At 36.3% G+C, this 19,434-nt stretch overlaps 1 protein-coding gene across 1 annotated transcript in view; it reads left to right on the top strand.

Moving 5' to 3' along the window:
* The window catches only part of gbe1a (glucan (1,4-alpha-), branching enzyme 1a), a gene marked incomplete at both ends in the record, with an annotated part of 227,583 nt that overhangs the window by 105,498 nt on the left and 102,651 nt on the right, over positions 1–19,434 (top strand). Inside the window, one exon of the mRNA XM_079805237.1 lies at positions 19,298–19,413. Within this exon, the coding sequence (XP_079661363.1) occupies positions 19,298–19,413 (116 nt within the window). The remainder of the gene's footprint in view (positions 1–19,297; positions 19,414–19,434) is intronic.

Below are 19,434 nucleotides of genomic sequence, written 5' to 3'. Positions count from 1 at the left end.
TGCACACAGATTTAATAATCATGGAATGTGCAAACTCTACCTCATTCATGCGTTTTATTTTCTTAAAAATAAATGTAAGTTGAATAGAATGCAGCATTAGAGGTAGGCAGCTCCCTAAGGTTTGGAACTGAGCCCCTGAGTCACTCTTCTCTGGAGCTTATTGATTCTCTGAGATGGCAGAAGGTGTTAGCAGTATGACAGAGCAGTCCCGGCTGTGAGCTAAGACTCCGTAGGAGCTCATCGACTCTGCTCTGCCCCACAGGGGCTTCACTTATCACACTGAGGGCTTTTACTCAATGTCGTCAACACCCAGGGAGCCTCACAGGAGGGAAGCGCCGGCTCTGTCACCCACTCGCTCTCCGCACTAGTGCTGCAAACCTCCACTTAGGAGACAGACCTTATCTCTCATCAAGGGCGGCGTGCCAAGGTTTGGTCTCTAATCAATTATTGATGTGAGAAATAAAGCCGTATTTGGGAGGTGCTTTGTACTCTAACAGGTGAACAGATTGCCTTGTCTGACAGGGCTTGTGTTTCCAGTCAGCCTGAAAATTGAACTTTTTAAGGGGGAGAGAGAGATGTAGAACAAGGGGCCGCCGTGATGCCTGAGATTTACACACAAGCTGAGAGAAGATTCACTTCTTCTGCTTCGTCTCTGGCTTTTTCACTCTCTCCTCATCCTTTACTCACATGCAGACTCGCACACAGAATTTAAAGATGCCTTTTAAGCTTTTTCTTGCTTTTTTTGAATGATTACTAATTAGGGGTGGGAGAAAAAAAGAAACGATTCTCTGGGGCATTGCGATTCTCTCTCTCGAATGATTCTGAAAACTGACCTTAGCTTCTTTTCTGCATATGCGATAGCACTTGTGTGTTAGTTAGAGACGTATTCTGCTTGCTCCGAGTTTTGTCAGTAAGACGTTCAGATACTTAAAGCACTCGGGAGATGCTGAAAGCACTTTTTGTTTAATGCTTGTACTGCGTCTCTTTGTTCCCCTTTATACTTTATAATTGCTTGTATGTTTTGAAGCTTAGTTATAATTCTTAACAACTTTGTTTTGGTGTATTTATTTTTAAATATTTGAAAATTAATTATATAACAAGTAATATAATTAAAATGCACAAATAAATGTGATTATTCAACGTTGGTAAACTCATTAATTAATAAGAAAAAAATGTAGATCAAGAATTGTTTTAATTTTTCACGATTCCCAGAATCAGATCAGATCATAATGTGCCTAAATATTCACTTCAAAGTCCATCAGTGAAAACAGATCAAAGGTAATACTTACACATTTCACATGCAAAACAATTTAACCAGTTATAATGTAGTTTTTGGGCCCTATGAAATCCGTTTTATTGTTTCCAAAATTCTGCGTTTTCCGTTTACATTTTTAATGTAACAGTTCAAATTTTTTGGACTCCATTTAAATTGTTAAATTCAATTTTAACAATCAAAAAGGATGTTAAATCAATGGAACAATTTAACAACAATTATTTAAAAGTTGTACAAAAATTACATGTTTAGGGCCATATGAAATAAATCAAGTATAATTAATAATCAAAAAGCATGTCTAATTAGTTGAATTCATAAAAACAACAATTTATTCGGTGTTGTGTATTTTAATTAACTGACAATCAAATGAAGGCACTAGTAAGGTAGACTTGTACACTTGTGGTAAGGGGAGCTTTAATAAATTCAATTAATTACCAACCAGATCAAACAAAGGCATTAAACGTTAATTTAATTAATCTTTTAATCATATGAAATTAAACAGACTTGTTGTACAGCAGAGCTTTACTGTTAATTATTATCATCATTATTATTAGTGTTAGTATTATTATTACATTGAGACGTAGCTAAATTTTACTGTACAGCAGTAATATATTTCTGTCTCAATTTCTTCAAGTTAAACCAAACTTTTGACCTTTTGAGTTTGTGTGTTTATGATTTGATGATAATTTTTCATCAATGAAACGGTGAAATATTCCTGAAGTGGCTCTGGAGATGAAATTCATACATTCATGAGTAGTGGTCGACCGATATAGTTTTTTTGATTGCCGATATCTTAGAGAGCAGGGTGACCGATGGCCAATATATATATAGTAATATACATAAATTAAAATTATTTTATTTTATTTAATAAATTATAAATAAACATGCTTATACTTAAGATTAGCAACTTGATTCTGCAAACATATTAAAGTATTTTTCACAAAGTTTTTTTTTTTTTTTTTTAAATATATGAATAAAAAGGTAGTAAACATTGTAGGCTAGAAGGGCACTGAGTAATCTAGTAAGTTTGTGTGCACTTGTTTCAAATACAGACAAGGTAGCACAAATTTTACATATACCACTGTGTAAATTACATTAATATATCATATATAAAGAAAAAAAAGCCTCATTCGTCTGAAAGAAGAAAGTCATATACACCTAGGATGGCTTGAGGGTGAGTAAATCATGGGCTAATTTTCGTTTTTGGGTGAACTATCCCTTTAATGCAGTCTACAAATGCATACTTCAGAAGATCTAACTGCTGGATTCAATTAAATCTGAAAGGATTGTGAAATTAAATGTTTATTGGATATTCAGAGATTTGTTTTAACGATATAGATGCGTATTCGCTGAATGTTGAGCCTTATCCGTTTGCTAATAAACTTTTATTGCCTTTCCGTTGCTAATAAAATAAAAGCAAATGCTATACTTTTTCACAAACCGTTTACTTTCATTGTTTAACAGGTCTATATAATATAACGTATTTGATATGACTGTTTAACAGAGGCCGTAAACCAATGAAGACAGAGAAGAATGTGAGCGCTGTGTGATCAGGCGCTGCTGTTCTCAGGCACTGGCGCTCTCAGCGCGCCTTCAAAATAAAAGTCCAGCTTCTAACATTCAGAAAAACTTATCCGCCGATATTTAAAAAATGCGAAATATCGGCCGATATATCGACCATGGCCACTATTCATAAGGCGAAAGAGGCTGAAATCAACGCGAGCCTCACGTGATTCAGTGTGTGTGTGGTAAATGAATCTGTGCATCTGCGACATTCATTCACACAGACACACACAGAACATGCTGGATTCATATTTAAATAGTCTTTTGCCGTTTTAATATTCACAGACACTATAGTCTATATTGTTTTGATATAAGTGTACTGTACTGCTTATGCATTCATAAAATAATTCAGCGTTACACAGTAAATTCCGTTTTTATGACGGGATTCTGCGATTCCGTTCGCCTTCCATTACGTAAATCATAGGTCGCAAGTTCCATTGTTAGCAACAGAGTCGCATCGTTCAACGTTTCAATAGGTTTTCAGTTCTGTGCTTGAAACTACAGCTGTGCCATGTTTGTTACAGCAGCATCTCTGAAAAATTACATTATTGAGAAAGCTACTTACTGAATGAACCACATTTATACAGGAGTAAAGCGTACGGCAATTACATGCATGTTAACATGATAAAAAAAATGATGGCTTTCTATTGTTCATGCACTTGAGCAATAATAATCTGACATGAATTGTGATTAATTCAAATGATGGAGGTGCTACCATTTTACTATGGTTTCAGGAAACAGTCGTAACTAGATAGTTCATTAATTTAATGATGCATTATACTACAGTGTTTAAGCAGCAAGTTACGTCATTGCACAATAAATGCACCCCTGATTAACTTAAGGTAATGGTCAAGTGGCAAATAAATCATGAAAAACGAAGCATTGGCTAACATTTATAAATCTTTTCTTTTTCTTTTTTTTTTATTGCATTTTTTCATTTTTTACAACAGACAAAAGTATGAACACATACCAATGAGTTTACCCGAATTTATAAATCATTTTATAACAGAAATGTGTTCTTCCACTCTGCTGTTCTTTCTCCGGTGTAAGATGGCCGACAAGTTTCGAGTGTGTGTCCATGTGGACATGTGTTTGTGTCTTTTAATCCTTTCCTTTTATCAACTGTCTTCTTTTTTTTCCTTTGTTAGTGGCCTGTTGCAGTGTTACATTGTTGTCTGGTTGCTGATTGGCTGCTCTGAGCTGACAGTCGGATTAATTGAGCCTCTCCACTGAGTCCTATCAAATCACACAGCCAACATTGACACCAAAACAATCAACGACGGCTCGCAGCCCAGCCTGAGATCCACAACTAATTAAAGGGATTGTATGGTTTACTCTTAGAGAGCTGCCTAATGCTCCGCAGGTCATCATAACACGGCATGTGGGATATCAAAGCTCAGAGTAACACTCATGAGGATTTGTGTTTTTTTTTTATGATTCCTGAGGCAGGTTTGCTTTCTTCTCTTTTGAGTAGGACTTTATAATTAATTTGATTGGCTTCCGTTCAGCTTAATTTGATTGAGTTCAATTAAGGAGAATCCAAAGGTGCTTGAGTTTCCAGTTCTAAAAAACAATTAGACATTAATGACAGTAATAAACCATTCAAAAAGGAACAATTATCAATTGAAATAGCATCAGTACTATGTTTAATGTACATCTAATTGAAACTAATTGGAATTTCTTGCATTTATACATACTATTCTATCATCTAACAGGCACTAAAAGTTATTTTATCAACACTAAATTTAACACTGTTAGATACTGTATAATATTTAGCAAATCTCAATATAAATTTCAAAGTGAACATTTTTCACACTGTACATTACAATGTTGTGATGCCTAAATTATCTTATTGCACTTAACTTATTTTAGAAGTTTTATATCTACCATTTATTAATGAACCTCACATGAATATAATTATCAGCTTATCTGTATCATTTAGTTTGTGTCAATTGAGTTAAAAATAAAAGGAGAAAGAAGAAATAATCAAATGACATGTATTTTTATTAAATGATGTAATTCAGTAGATTATCTTAAAAGCCATCATGCATGGTAATTTAACATATTTACCATTTAATTTCCTGTGAAAATAGCTACATTGTAATTACCGTGATATGAAAGTTTGGTTGTACCACCCACCCTTACATCTGAGTGAACAAAACATCTACAAAGAAAAATAGATGGATAAACACGGAGAAACAGGTCAGGAGGGCATAAGATCAATGCACAGAAAGATGAAATGTAGAGGAGTCAGAACATCTCTTTGTATTCCTATGTGCCCTTGTGCTGGATTTCAGACAATCAGAGCAGTGCATTAAAGCCGTTTATAGACCTTTCACCCCGGCCCTCATTTGCAATTTGCAATTAAAGTTGTGGTGCTATTTTAAGCCTTCTGGTCTGACCCAGGGCTGTGCATGACTCATAGAAAAGTGTTGAATTATTATGTCACCTTCATACCCTGGTCAATAATCTAATGTAATGGGTGCAAGGCTCGCCACCCCATAACTCGATATCACTTTTGTTAAATGATGGGCAGAATTAATCTGCATACATTTTTTTATGTCATCTTTGAGATCTGCAAACATAACACTATATAAACTACATTAGAGGTCAGCAAGGACACGATTTGAACATTCTTTTCATCTATAACTTTCTATTAATCAAAGAATCCTGAAAAAAAATTCATTACGATTTCCACATAAATATTCAGCTCAACTGTTTTAAACATTAATAATAAGAAAAGAATGTTTCTCGAGCATCAAATCATCATATTATAATCATTTCTGAAGGATCGTGTGACACTGAAGACTGGAGTAATGATGCTGAAAATTCTGTTTTGCCTTCACAGGAATAAATTTTATTTTAAATGATTAAAATAGAAAACAGTTACAGTTTATATTACTGTTTTTACTGTATTTTTGCTTGGTAGATTCTTGGTAGATACTTCCTTCAAAAACATAAACAAAAATCTTATAACCTCACTCTTTTGAAAGATACTGTATAAATATACACCAATCAGGCATAATATTATGACCACTGACAGGTGAAGTGAATAACACCTGAATATCTTTTCATCATGGCACCTGTTAGTGGGTGTGTGAAAAAAATGGGCATGTGTAAGGATTTGAGCGAGTTTGGCAAGGGCCACATTGTGATGGCTAGACGTCTGGGTCAGAGCATCTCCAAAACTGCAGCTCTTGTGGGGTGTTCCCGGTCTGCAGTGGTCAGTATCTATCAAAAGTGGTCCACGGAAGGAACAGTGGTGAACTGGCAACAGGGTCATGGGCTCATTGTGGGGAGGCAGTGTGATGCTTTAGGCTATGTTCTGCTGGGAAACCTTGGGTCCTGCCATCCATGTGGGTGTTACTTTGACCCTTACCACCTACCTAAGCATTGTTGCAGACCATATACACCCTTTCATGCAAACAGTATTCCATGGTGGCTGTGGCTCTTTCAGCAGGATAATGCGCCCTGCCACAAAGCAGAAAATGGTTCAGGAAGGGTTTGGGGAGCACAACAATGAGTTTGAGGTGTTGACTTGCCCTCCAAATTCCCCAGATCTCAATCCAATCGAGCATCTGAGCATGTGCTGAACAAACAAGTGCGGTCAATGGAGGCCCCACCTCGCAATTTACAGGACTTAAAGGATCTGCTGGTAACATCTTGGTGCCAGATACCACAGCGCACCTTCAGCAATTGTCATTTTAATACATCTTTTGCTTTAATGTCCATCTTGCTCCGTTCACTATCTGTAAATGAGGACACTTTTGACCTTGACTGGTCTTCCTGCTATTGATTGTCCACGTTAGCGCAGCCCGTTTTTAATCAGCGGCCTGTTTTGCAACTTGCATTTACTCTGCTGGGAAGAGAGAGTGACTCTTCCAGTCTCCCACAGCAACAGATGGCAGAGAAGTCGGGTTGTTTGTGCGCAGAAGAATCTTTTTTTGAAACGGAAACATAATGAGCCCAAATTCAGCCTTCAGTCTTTCCTGCATTTAGTGTTTGGCAGAAAGGCGGTGAGTAGACAGGCTGCCAGTGTGTGTTTCTCTCTCTCTCTCTGAAATCAGTCTGGTCATTAGTCTCTGCACATACAGCATAAACAGTGTTTCCTCGCACTCTTTTCTGAGCTGCCCGTCTTTCGGTCAGCTTACAGCATGTTTGCCTTTTCTAATAGTTGAGGACAGGCATTTTATTTTCAAGGAATTGGATTGAAGCATTTTGTGTATGTTGTTGATGAAGGATTTTCTTGGCGTGCAGCAAGTGTTTGTTGTGCAGCCCGCAATTTAACTCAAGGCACAAGACAGCAGTGTTGTGGAAGCTAATTTGAAACTATACTTTGCCAAGCTACTCATTATTTATAGTAGTTCAACTATCAAGCTTTAACAAAAATATCAGATACACAAGATAATTACCAAATGTTTCTAACTACATTGTCTGGCACAAAAATAATGAGCATCTCAATTAGTGGAACAGTATTAAACTTGCAAGTTCATTTACAACAAAAACAGATATTTAAACAAGAAAACACTGATTTATAAAACATACAGTAGTAATAAACCATAGTATTTAACTAAATATTTATCTACATAACTGAAGGTAAAATGCAGTTAAAATACACTGTTAATTGTAAGAAAAAGCAGTTTATTACTGAAAAATTTTAACTTTTGAGCTTGTCACAGTTGAAAAGTAATATATCTTTTTATATTTATAAGTTTTATAAGTATTAATAATTAGTTTAATATGTTGTCATTTTGTATGAGAAATTATTTTACTTATTTCGATCGTCACCTTATCATATTACATTTGTCAATGTCATACTTATGTCAAACTTTCAGTCACTTAAGTGAGCCAGGCATCAGCTAAAGACAAAAAGAAGGTGTTAATAGAGTTATAATGAAAACTATATGAAGATTGATGACTATTATTTTCTATAATATATTGTCAATGAAGACTAGTTCTATAATTACATTCTATAATTAATTCTACAATTCACAACCATTGCGATTTGAAGATCACACTAAGACACAAAACATTCTGACATCCATGCAGTCAAAATTCATAAAGTTACCAAGCAACTGGATAACAATTTCAGTGCTGATTTTTACTTGGATTCAGCGCTTTGAACCATGGCGAACATGTAATGTCCCGCAAATGGCAGCGTGAGCATGTGCAGTGCTATCAGAAGCAATCCGTCCATTCAATAAATGCATTAGACGCAAGCGTAACTGGAGTAAAGGTTGTTTGTATGGGAAGGAGGCGGGAACCGGCGAACATTCAACAAGTTTTAATCAAAAATAAAGACAAAATAAATATGGCGGCGGTAGCCCCTCGCGGCCGACTGCCGCCTACACACAAACACAAATAAACACAACGTGAAAATAAAGGCTGCAGCCCCTCACGGTCGACTGCAGCAACACATAACAAAACATAAATAAAATACAACATAAAATCCAGGCCTGGTCCTCTCTCGTCCCTCACTGTCGTCGCTCCTCCTTTATACTCCCTCACTCCTCCGCAAGGGCCGAGATCGCTGCGCCTCGCAGCTGGCGCTCATCCTCTCTGATGAGCGCCGCCTCGTCCCGCCCTCACGGTCCCTCGGCCTCGCTGCTCGCCACAGTAACATTTTGCAGTTTATTTAGTACTGTATTGTTCCGAATATAAGGCAACCCTGATTATAAGATGACCCCCTTCTTTTTCAAGATGTTCCTTTTGGAAAAAGAGGTCCTAAGTTTGCAAAGAATGTTTTTATAAAGAAAATGCTTTTCTTTGAAAATTTTCATATTGCATATTTTGTATTGAAAGTATGGTAAAATCTGGTAAAATGCACAAACGATCACATTTGAAAAACACTTTTTGGCATACCATAAAAATAACACGTAGCCCATCTGAATTATTTAACAATCTCATAGTGAGAACCAAAATTTCATTACCAGTAGAAGTGAAATCTTACTGAAGTTTTGAAATCTGGGTACTGTCTTACGTTTTAAAATCACGTACATTGGAAGTTTGGTCAGCGAGGCACGCAAACATAAGTCAGGCAGCTCTTAGATGGTAAGCTTTTCTTTGACTTTTAGAATTTTTAATAATCTTTTCGCGCTCGCAGTCTTCTAACATTTCACTCTGACACACCCTATTTCTTAGCACACTTGTTTTGCGCATATTTGGGGCCACCTATTGTTGCGGATGTATTATTGACATTTAAAAGTATAGACCCTGAATATAAGACAAACCTTTTTTTTTCAGATGTATTTCTAAGAAAAAAAAACATTAACTTACATTCAACTTACGAAAAAGGCATAACTGGTGCGACGATGACGTCTGACGTAGCTTAAGCGTTTTGAACTGCGAGAGGCGTTACACTTTCTTCGTAAGTTGAATACGGAAGGCGGTCGAACGGAAGCTAGATATTTTACTTTATAAAGTTTTAAATATGGATTCGATTCACCCATCGAAACCCATCGATTCACTTCAGAAGGCCTTTATAAACCCCCTGGTGCCGTATGGAGTACGTTTATGATGGATGGATGGATGGATGGATGGATACACCTATTTGGGCTTCAAATTTTGGGCTTCCATTCACTGCCATTATTAGCCAGGACATTTTTTAATATAACTCCGATTGTATTCTTCTGAAAGAAGAATGTCATATACATCTAGGATTGCTTGAGGACCAGTAAATCATGGGGTAATTTTTTATTTTTGGGTGAACCATCCCTTAAGGCCATTTCACGATTTCAATCATCATACAGTTACCCCCCTTAGTCTTTTTCGAGGGGTTCACCTCCTTTGGCCATCCTACACGCAGGTGACTGACTGCTCGCACCAACCGGACGGGGGAGGGGTCGAGGTCATGTTATTCTACACTGGCACACACCCTGAGGGATTCCAGCACTTTTCGTTTTTGACTAGACATTAAAAAACAGCGGGTACCGCAGGAATGGTATCATTAATCATGGTTAATCATCAATTTTAGTGATTTTGAAACTGACGTTTTCAAACCGTGGTATACCTGGTATACCATGCCTAGCTGCAATGATAAAATCTTAACTTTGTTGCCGTATAAATATGAGCATCACTTACACTGTACACTATAACTGTGAACTTAAATTAACATGTTTCAGTACACGTGAAATTCCCAGTCCTCTACATGAACATCTTTCTCCAGGCCACATCATTCATTCATTGTCAGGTTTGAAGGTTTTACTCTCAGGCTTGTATTGATGTTTTCTTTATTTTCTGTTTCTGTAGTTTTGTTGTTTTATTGTTTGATGTTTTTGCAAGTTATGTTGTACAGTTCCAATCTTATAACTGCATATACAACTCTCAGGCAAATGTTTAATGCTTTGAAAGTATTTGAAAACAAATAGAAAACTAAGAAACAAGAAAACCCAACATTAATTAACCTTCAGGAACAGAATCATGTTGAGTTGCACTATTCACTTGGACGCCATACAAAAGAACACAATTATGGCTTATCTGCAGATGAGAGTTCAGCAAACCTGCCAGTATTTAACCTTGGGAATTGACTGAAAGATTGAGAGAACAGAGTAGCTCTCGAAGAATAAACACGCAGAGAGCTGAAAGAAACTTCTGTTGCTTCAAATATTATGGATCTGAATTTGATGAAATAATTTTTACTTGTGTGCCGCAAAAGAGCTCTTTCTATCTCACTTTGACAGGGGACCATTTTAATGTTTGTTTGTCTAAAGGTTTATTTGTGTCATTCATGTTATGCAGTACTGTACTTTTTCGTATTCTACCATTTTTAAAATATGAATATGATTTTGTTGTCATTTAAGGACTTTCTATGGTTAGGTCAACCTCAGGCACTTATACTGATTCAACTTGATTATATTCACAATGGAAGGAAAAAGGATGAAAATAAAGAGCTAAAGTAAAGCATTAATTCTTAAGTGACTGAGGGCCCTATTTTAACATTCTAAGCCCATGGTCTAAAGTAGGGATGCACGATATTATCGGCACGACATAGGAATCGGCCAATAAATGCATAAAATATAAAAATCGACATCGGCTGATATGAAAAAATATGCCGATATGCCTTGCCGATATGATAACGTGTTGAAACGAGCCTGCAATAACTCACATGTGTAAGGACTGCTATAGTGATAAGATCATGTCAGCCGTGTGGTCATTCTTGAAGCAGAAACAAGCACATACATTGCATGTATGGTTATTTATATTGACCGTTTTTAAATGCTGCCTTGAATTTGTGAATGTACAGAAGGACGTGACCGACAACATAGGGTTGCAGGGTTTTCACAACAAAACTAGTCAAAAACAATCTCGTCTCCCCACTCTCTAGCGCACAGCAGCAGAAGCCTCCTCCAGGTCCTAGTGTCCGCCCTCTAAAATGTTATGTAGAGGGGGGCGCTGTTGTTACAGTAATAAAATGAAAAGTAGAATACACAAATAAATTGAAGTTACTTTTTTTTCTGAATAAATAAAGCAGTAATGATGTCAAATCACAAACATGACACTGTTTCAAATTAAATACTTGTATATACAGTTTATTAATCTGTAATAAAATTTTATGAAATGGATGATGACAAATAATCCAAGGAGCACTAAAATAATTGTATATTTTTTTATTTGAAGCTAAAGACAGCATCAACTGATGCCATGCCTCCCCCACTTCATAGGCACAAACATTAAATCCAAAAATAAAATATTTAGATTACAACTGAATCTGTCTGGGATGAAAAATCACTGACTTTATTATTATTATTTTTAGAGAAAATGTACTCTTATTATAAAAATAATATTTATTTATCTTTAACAAGTATCCTTTTAGCAAGGAGACATCAGAAATCTGAAACCAGAATGAAAAAAAAAAAGTTTTTGCTCAAAATGGTGTTGTTTCCAAACAAAGTGAAAAATAAACATATATCGGTATCAATATCGGCATTGGCCAAAATGAGTTGAAAAATATCGGCATATCGAATATCGGCAAAAATCCAATGTCGTGCATCCCTAGTCTAAAGCGCACTTGTGCCACTTGTGCTAGTTTAACGACGGGAAAAACGGTAGGCATGCCAGGCGCATGGTCCAAAAGGGTTGTCCCTTTGCTTAACGTGCAATAAACCAATCAGAGTCTCATCTCCCATTTCCTTTAAAAGCCAGTTGCGCCATGGCAAAATTGCGAGCGGAAAGACTTAACGCTTCTCCAGAGAGAAATCCTTTTATTTTCAATATTTAAAAATATGTTTGTAATAAGCAGAGTGTACGTACGTTGTGCACCCACCTATAGGCGCATATTACTACGGTGCTCTTCAAATAACAAAAAATATATATCGCCTATATATTGGATCGTGCCTACACAGACATATTTCGCAAAATGAAGCAATAGAAAAGTAGTAGGCCTACTGTGTGGGATCATTTCGAAAGAAAGGGCGCAGAGTTACGTGCATTAAAATACAGCAGTAGTACAAGCTCTTGACTGGTGAAAAGTAAATGAAGGGCGCTTCCCGAGGCTAGCCACTCTAGTGAGGCGTTATCTCTGTATTCCCGGGGCATCAGTGCCATCTGAGAGGGTGTTCTCTGCCACGGGTCTAACGGTCAACTGGCTGTGCTCCAGACTAACCCCACATCACGTAGACATGTTATTTAAAAAAAAAAACACACAAAAAAAACAGTCAAGCTGTGGATTGAGGTAGGCCTGCTATTTTCATTTGACTAAAAAAACTTAGTCTGACGGAAAACATCTATTCCGGTTCTTCAAAGCTTCAAACAGAGTCAGTGTATTTTCGTTTTGTCATCTTAAATTGTTAATTATTTAAGTGAAAAATATTTAGTTTGGGCCAGTCGTTTTCAGTTTCCTCAAAATAGCAATGCGCCAACAATGTGCCTGAACACACCTCGTTTTCAGACAAGCACGCCCATGGGTGCACAAATGGGTACAAATAGGTGCAAAACTGCATCGGGCTGAAACTAGTAAAAACCACTTGCATCGCACCTGCCGCTGCATTGTGCCGGGTGTATGATAGGGCCCTCAGAGTTAGATTGCGCAAGAATGTCAAATGGCAGGGTTATGTTCTGTTTCAATGGACTTTTAGTTTGTTTCACATTGTTTTCCTGTTCTTTTCCTATTTCCTTTGTTCCCCATTTTACCGCTTTTCATTTGTTACCGTGGTTACTAGGGGTGTCACGATTCTCCAAATACTCGATTCGATTAAATTTTCGATTCTAATGTCACGGTTCGATTCGATTCTCGATTTTTACATTTTTTTTTTTAAAGCACAGTTTGCTATGCCATTTTTTAGACTAGACTTTAATGCAATATAATATCTGACCTTTGTTCGCAATGTACCACACTACATTGTCAAATTTATTTTAGTTAACATTTATTAACAGCAATCTAACAACTTATATCTTCAGTGTTCAGTCAATTGAAAACTTAAGCAAAATAACCTGCCATCTAGTTTCTCTTTTGTAAGTGCAGTCTTCTTCACAGAAGATGACATTCAAGTTCACAACAAAACAAACAAAAACAATAAAACAGCCATGTCCATAGTCTTCTCTGAACAATTAAGTGTCTTAACAAACTATTTCCGAACAGTTGAACATATACCACACTGATAATAACTACTTTTTATCCCCTGAGAATGATGACTGTATTTTTTCATTCTTTCATGTTCTTCCTAAAGATGGATATGTTGTTTAGAGCTGCTCTTTGAGCTGTCAAACATTTTTTAAAATAGAACAAGACGACAACTGTAACAATTTGCAGTTTCAAGTTCTTCTTAAAGAGGAATATGGAAAGAGAACTGCTAAACTATTGCTAAATCAAGGCAAATGCAAATGGCGTGGCAGCATCGATGATTCCATTTTTTAATTCGAAGTTTGAGATTGTGACTTAATTTCGGTCGATTTCGATTTAAAATCGCAAAGAAACGCAAGATCATGCGTGCGTTGGATCAGAGGTCTCGCGCGAGACACGGGGAGTAATGATTGTGTTCTACAAAGAGTTTGAGGTAAATAAATTATTTTGCAATGTGCTACTTTTATATAAATAAATCTATTAAAATACTGATATTCTGGTCTATAACTCCTCCCTGAACCTCCCGCTGCCCTGTATTTTGCTCTCTCATTGGCTGTAGGTCATCGCCGATGTATTTTTCAGTCAGAACACATTTCACACAGCAGGTCCAGATATTTAGCATGCCAAATATCTCACGAGCACCGGCGATTCTCTCAGATCGCGTCTTTTGATCATTCACACTGCGTGATTGTCACTCACGTGAACGAGCACATAATTTCTTTTGCATATAATTTCGGGCATTTGTCAGCGATTTCGCAAAACCTGTGGGTGAATCAAATTCAGGAATAAAATCAGGCAGTGTGAACTCGGCATAAGCCCTCAGTTTTTTGTCATGTATTGATTTTGCGTTTGTAAATCTGATTATTTCATTCTGCCTTCGGCTACCCGTCTTTGTTTTTGTTGTTATATAACATCACGTTTTGTTGCATTTGGATCCACCTCTCATCTCCTCACAGCGTGACAGTCAGCCTTTTTTAATCGTACTGTATTCTATTATCATACTGTTTTCTGTAATTTTACCATTGATTGAATGTCAAAGTAAAACAGAGTGAAAATGGAAAGAAATACCATGTAGAAATGCCTAGAATATTTATTTATTCATAATTTTCCCTTTTTTCAAAGGATCTTGGAACATGGCAAAATCTACTCAAAACAAAGTAGTGAAATTATTTCAGTTGAGTCTTATGTTCACTTAATTAATATTGTGATAAAAAAAATATATATATTTTTATATTCAATAGATTAAGACAAAGTTTGAGGTTGGTAAGATTGTTTTAATGTTTTAATACAAGTGCTCACCAAGGCTACATTTGATAAAAAATACTGTAAAAACTGATAGTGATACTGTGAAATATCATTACAATTTAAAATAATTTTCAAATGTAATTTATTCCTGTGGTGCAAAGCTGGATTTTCGGCGTCATTACTCCAGTCTTAAGTGTCAATCATTCAAATATGCTGATTTGCTATTCAAAAAGCATTTCTTATTGGCAGTGTTGAAAGCAGGTGTGCTACTTGATATTTTAATGGAAACTTGGTCCTTTTTTCCCAGGGTTCTTTGATTAATAGAAAGTTCAAAACAACAGCATTTTATTTGAATTTAAATTTACTTTAATTTAAATTTAACAATGTATACTGTCACATTTAATCTGTTTTTGAAAATGTACTGCATAACAGGAATGACCCATTTTAAAATACTAATTTTGACAAAATATACATCATTTGAAAGATCTCAAGCTTCAATATTCCACCACTGTTGTATAATATAAATGGCATTATAATCATTGTGTATTAGCAATCACAGATAAGTCCAGTCAGATGTTCAGTAAACAACATTTCTAAATTAATAAATGTGCACATTTAAAACACCATTGATTGATTTATTCTCATATGCTGATGTCACATTTTCTTAGAAAGATGTTTTTTACATTTTCACAAAACACAAAAAGCAGAATGAGGCTGCTCTTACAGTTTGACTGTCAGAATGAAGTGTTTAACCGTGTATTACATGTCTATTGTGAACGTGCAAAGCAATTAATGTTTGTCTGATCTGCTAGTTCAAGTCCTGGTCAGTGGCCTTTCTGACCACTATCACGGCTCTCTTGAATGATTAACCCTATGGGCTCCCAGCGTCCGCCCCTGCACCATCACCTCTGTCCTACAGCACAAACACACACATGTATTAAAGATTTCAATAAGAAAATCGTATTAAATGGTTTGATGTCATGACACATCAACAATGCCCTACTTTACTGAAGTGCTTGAGGTTGAAATGGCTGATTTGTTTGAAAATTGCCTGAAGTTGAAGGATTGAGGGGGTTTCAACTATCACAACCATTCATCACTCATCTCCATTTGGCCTCTGTGGGAATCTTATTGTGCTTCCCACCTTTTCTCTCTCTCGTTCTTGTCAGTTTGAGGTGATGGTCCTAATCTGTTTATGGTGAGGGTGGAGGCAGGCATGTGGGTTCTGTAACCTTATCATATCAGAGCAGCTTCCCGTTAGATTCCACAGATGCACAAATGCAATCTGCCTCTGTTTATGAAAGCTTCATATCGGGATAATATGCATGGCTTTTTATCAGTGTGCGGCAAGACTCTATCTCTGCACTGAAAGAGTGTGTGTGTGAAAGGGGAGGATGTGGCAACAGACAGTGCATTTGCTGAGATTGAATTGTTATTGTGGCCATTCATGTATTCGAAGATGCACAGCAAAAGATGTTTTTTGGATTTCGGTGCATGTTTGTAGGTTTATATTATGTGAATTAGGGCTGTCACGATATCAGATTTTTCACTACATCGTTATCGTGGCCAAAAGAATTCACAGCAACGATATATTGTGATATCTATAGAAACCTTGAAAAAAAACAAAAAACAATGTTATCAGTCAAATTCATCTTTAGTATATTTATTTTGTGTTTTGCTTTATTTTTTTAGGCAATGAATTTCACATCATTTTGAAGCAAAAAAAAAATCAAGGCTGCAATATCCAGTTCTCAAAAGACTGGATCACAAAACCAGTCATTTTTTGAAATTGAGATTTATGCATAATGTGAAAGTTGAATAAAATAGCTTTCCATTGATGAATGGTTTGTTAGGATAGGACAATATTTGGCGAGATACAACTATTTGAAAATCTGGAATCTGAGGGTGCAAAAAAATCTAAATATTAAGAAAATCACCTTTAAAGTTGTCCAAATGAAGTCCTTAGCAATGCATATTATTAATAATAATAATAATAATAATAATAATACATTTTTATATATTTACGGTAGGAAATTTACAAAATATCTTCATCTTTACTTAATATCCTAATGATTTTTGGCATAAGAAAGCAAAATAAAAATCAATACTTTTGACCCACACACTGTATTGTTGGCTATTGCCACAAATACTGGTTTTGTAGTCCAGGGTCACAAATATTCAGTATGGGTTTAATGGCTTTATTTCAGTGACTTTTTCACTAACCATCAGGGCTCTAGACTCCCAATGGTTGCTCTAATGCGACTAACTTTCTCAGTTGGTCGCACCGACTTACAATTTGGTCACACCCATTTTTTTAAATGACCTTACATGTTGATGAATTGTTCTCTTGATTTCTAAATGCTGGTTTTGCATTGATGAAAAGATTGACGTGACTAAAACTTGATATATGCAAAATATTTTAATCTGGACATTGCATCCAACAAGCATACATTTAAAAGAAAACATTACTAAAATATTATCCCACATAACATATATAACAAAAGTATTATTACCATGGGTGTTATTATTTTATTAGCTTCACGTCAGTGCAGTGTAAAACTTTTTTTTTGTACAAAAAGTTGCTGAAGCTTTACTATAGGCAGCGACCTTGATAAGGCCTCTGCAGAATATCTCATCTTAAATTGATGATACTGTTTATTTGCTGGATTGTTTGACTTTTGATGTAAGAGCTATAGTTCTTTAGGCCCATAGCTGTGGACTCCTGGGTCAGTGCAAAAGGTATAGATCTGAAATGTACAGCTCTGGACAGAACACATCCAAGGTTTCCACAAAACCAAAGAAAAACCCACTTTAACCACCCCTGATGACTCTCTCGCCAAAGCCTGCAGCCATATCCTTCAGTGGATGCTCTCGCATGTATTCATACAAGCAAGCAAGCACACGATTATGACTTCAAGCACATCTCTAAGTATGGACTGAATACATCAGTGTATGCTTGGAAATATAGCTGTGGTTGTAGATATTTGCGGACGTGACGTGAATGTGGTCAGCTGGTTTAAAAAAGTAGTGAAGTAACTCAGTTGTGTCGAGTACTTTTGTTAACAGTATGGTATGCTAGAGGTTCTTAACGCTTTTTAATGAATTGAACGCTCCTGCGGTGAGTCTGAATGCTTTGACGGCACTGTTAAAATCAAAGAATTAAAAGCATAACGTTGTTAGAATTGAATCCCTGCTGTTCTACCTAATCACATGTTTGAATGCACACGAGACGGGGGACGACGAGAAAGTTCGATTTATTTTGGGATGTCTTTATAGGCCCACTGTTGAAAACTCTGTACTCAGTTTAATTGCAGGAATATAGGATTGAGAGAGGATGAGAGACAGTGTGGGGGCCTCATCCAAAAAGTTAGTGGGATATCAGGGCTTATTTACACTGTGATGGTTTCACAGTGTGCATCAGCGGGGGAATACATCCAGCTTACTTTATCTTTGAGGGGGTTTCTATGTATGAATTTGAAGAAAATGTGAGTAGTACCTCTCTGTGCACAATTTTGGAGTGTATCTGCACAGTTGTTAGGGTGTTTTCTCGGGTTGGAGTTTTCAAATTGGGCTTTGGGGACCCCTAGGGGTCAGCAAGGGAGTGATGGGGGACCCAAAAAAAAAAAAGAAAACACATTTTACCAAATGCAGTCAAAGGCTGTCAAAGTTTAAATGTTTTTTTATTGTTGTTATTATTAATTTTTTAAGAATTCTGAAGAGACTTGCATAATTCGCTTCCTAAATTACTATTGGATAAATTACAATTATTTGATTCTATTGACAACCATGACAGTCTTAAAAATTCTCATATCTTTGGCTTTAGTACTGCAACAATAGCCAGTTATTTAATTTAGGTAACAACATGTTAATACAATGCGTTATATGTTTCTCACACAGTATAACTGGGTCTCATCTGGATATGAAATGCATACAATTTTGCAATGAGATCATCATATTTTGGGGTCCTTAACATCCAAATATTTGAAAACCCCTGTTTTAGTTATTATTACTAAAGAAACTCTCCTCATGCTGTATTTGAAGTTAAAAAAAAAGAAAGTAAAAAGACATTTGAAAAGGATGAAAGAAAGCAAGTAAGAGCAATCGATGGAGTGCAGGAGGTTGTTCTCAGAGTGCTATTTCTCATGAAAGAATGGTTTCAGTCTTCCTCGTTCACACACTGTTCATCGTTCTCCTCAGGGAATCACACCACCACCAGCCACCCAACCTGCTGCTCCTGCTGCCTGTTTCTATCTTTCTCTCTCCATCTGTCTTTCTGGGCTGAATCAACCAACCTTGTGTTACAGCTACTATTTAATCAGAGAATGAATCCATTACTCAAATGTGTGTTTTAGTGCTGTCAATCAATTGAAAATTAAATGAAATTATTACATGAAATGCCAATTACTCAGACAAGTTAAACAATGTTCACAAATATTACAATTAATTGCACATATAAATATTTTATGAGAAAAGCCCTCAAAAGAAGATCATTTGAAAACATGGCAGAAGAATAGATATTACAAAAGATTTTTTTCTCTTTGAATTTATATGCATCAGAGTGAGTTCTAGTTGATTGATTTTTGGATTCTTATTTCATCAGAGAGGGGTCGATTTTATGTTGAGGCTGTAGGGAAAATGTCTTTCTCTCTTTCCCATAGCTGGGAGGTAGTGCGGTTCCTCCTCTCCAACCTGCGCTGGTGGATGGAGGAGTATCATTTTGACGGCTTCAGGTTTGACGGCGTGACCTCAATGCTGTACCACCACCATGGCATCGGTCAGTTATTCTGCACATGCA

This window comes from Gobio gobio, assembly GCF_949357685.1.
Source record: "Gobio gobio genome assembly, chromosome: 22".
Lineage (NCBI taxonomy): Eukaryota > Metazoa > Chordata > Actinopteri > Cypriniformes > Gobionidae > Gobio > Gobio gobio.
Note: the sequence above shows the minus strand (reverse complement) of the source record. Positions and strands in the feature narration are given on the sequence as shown.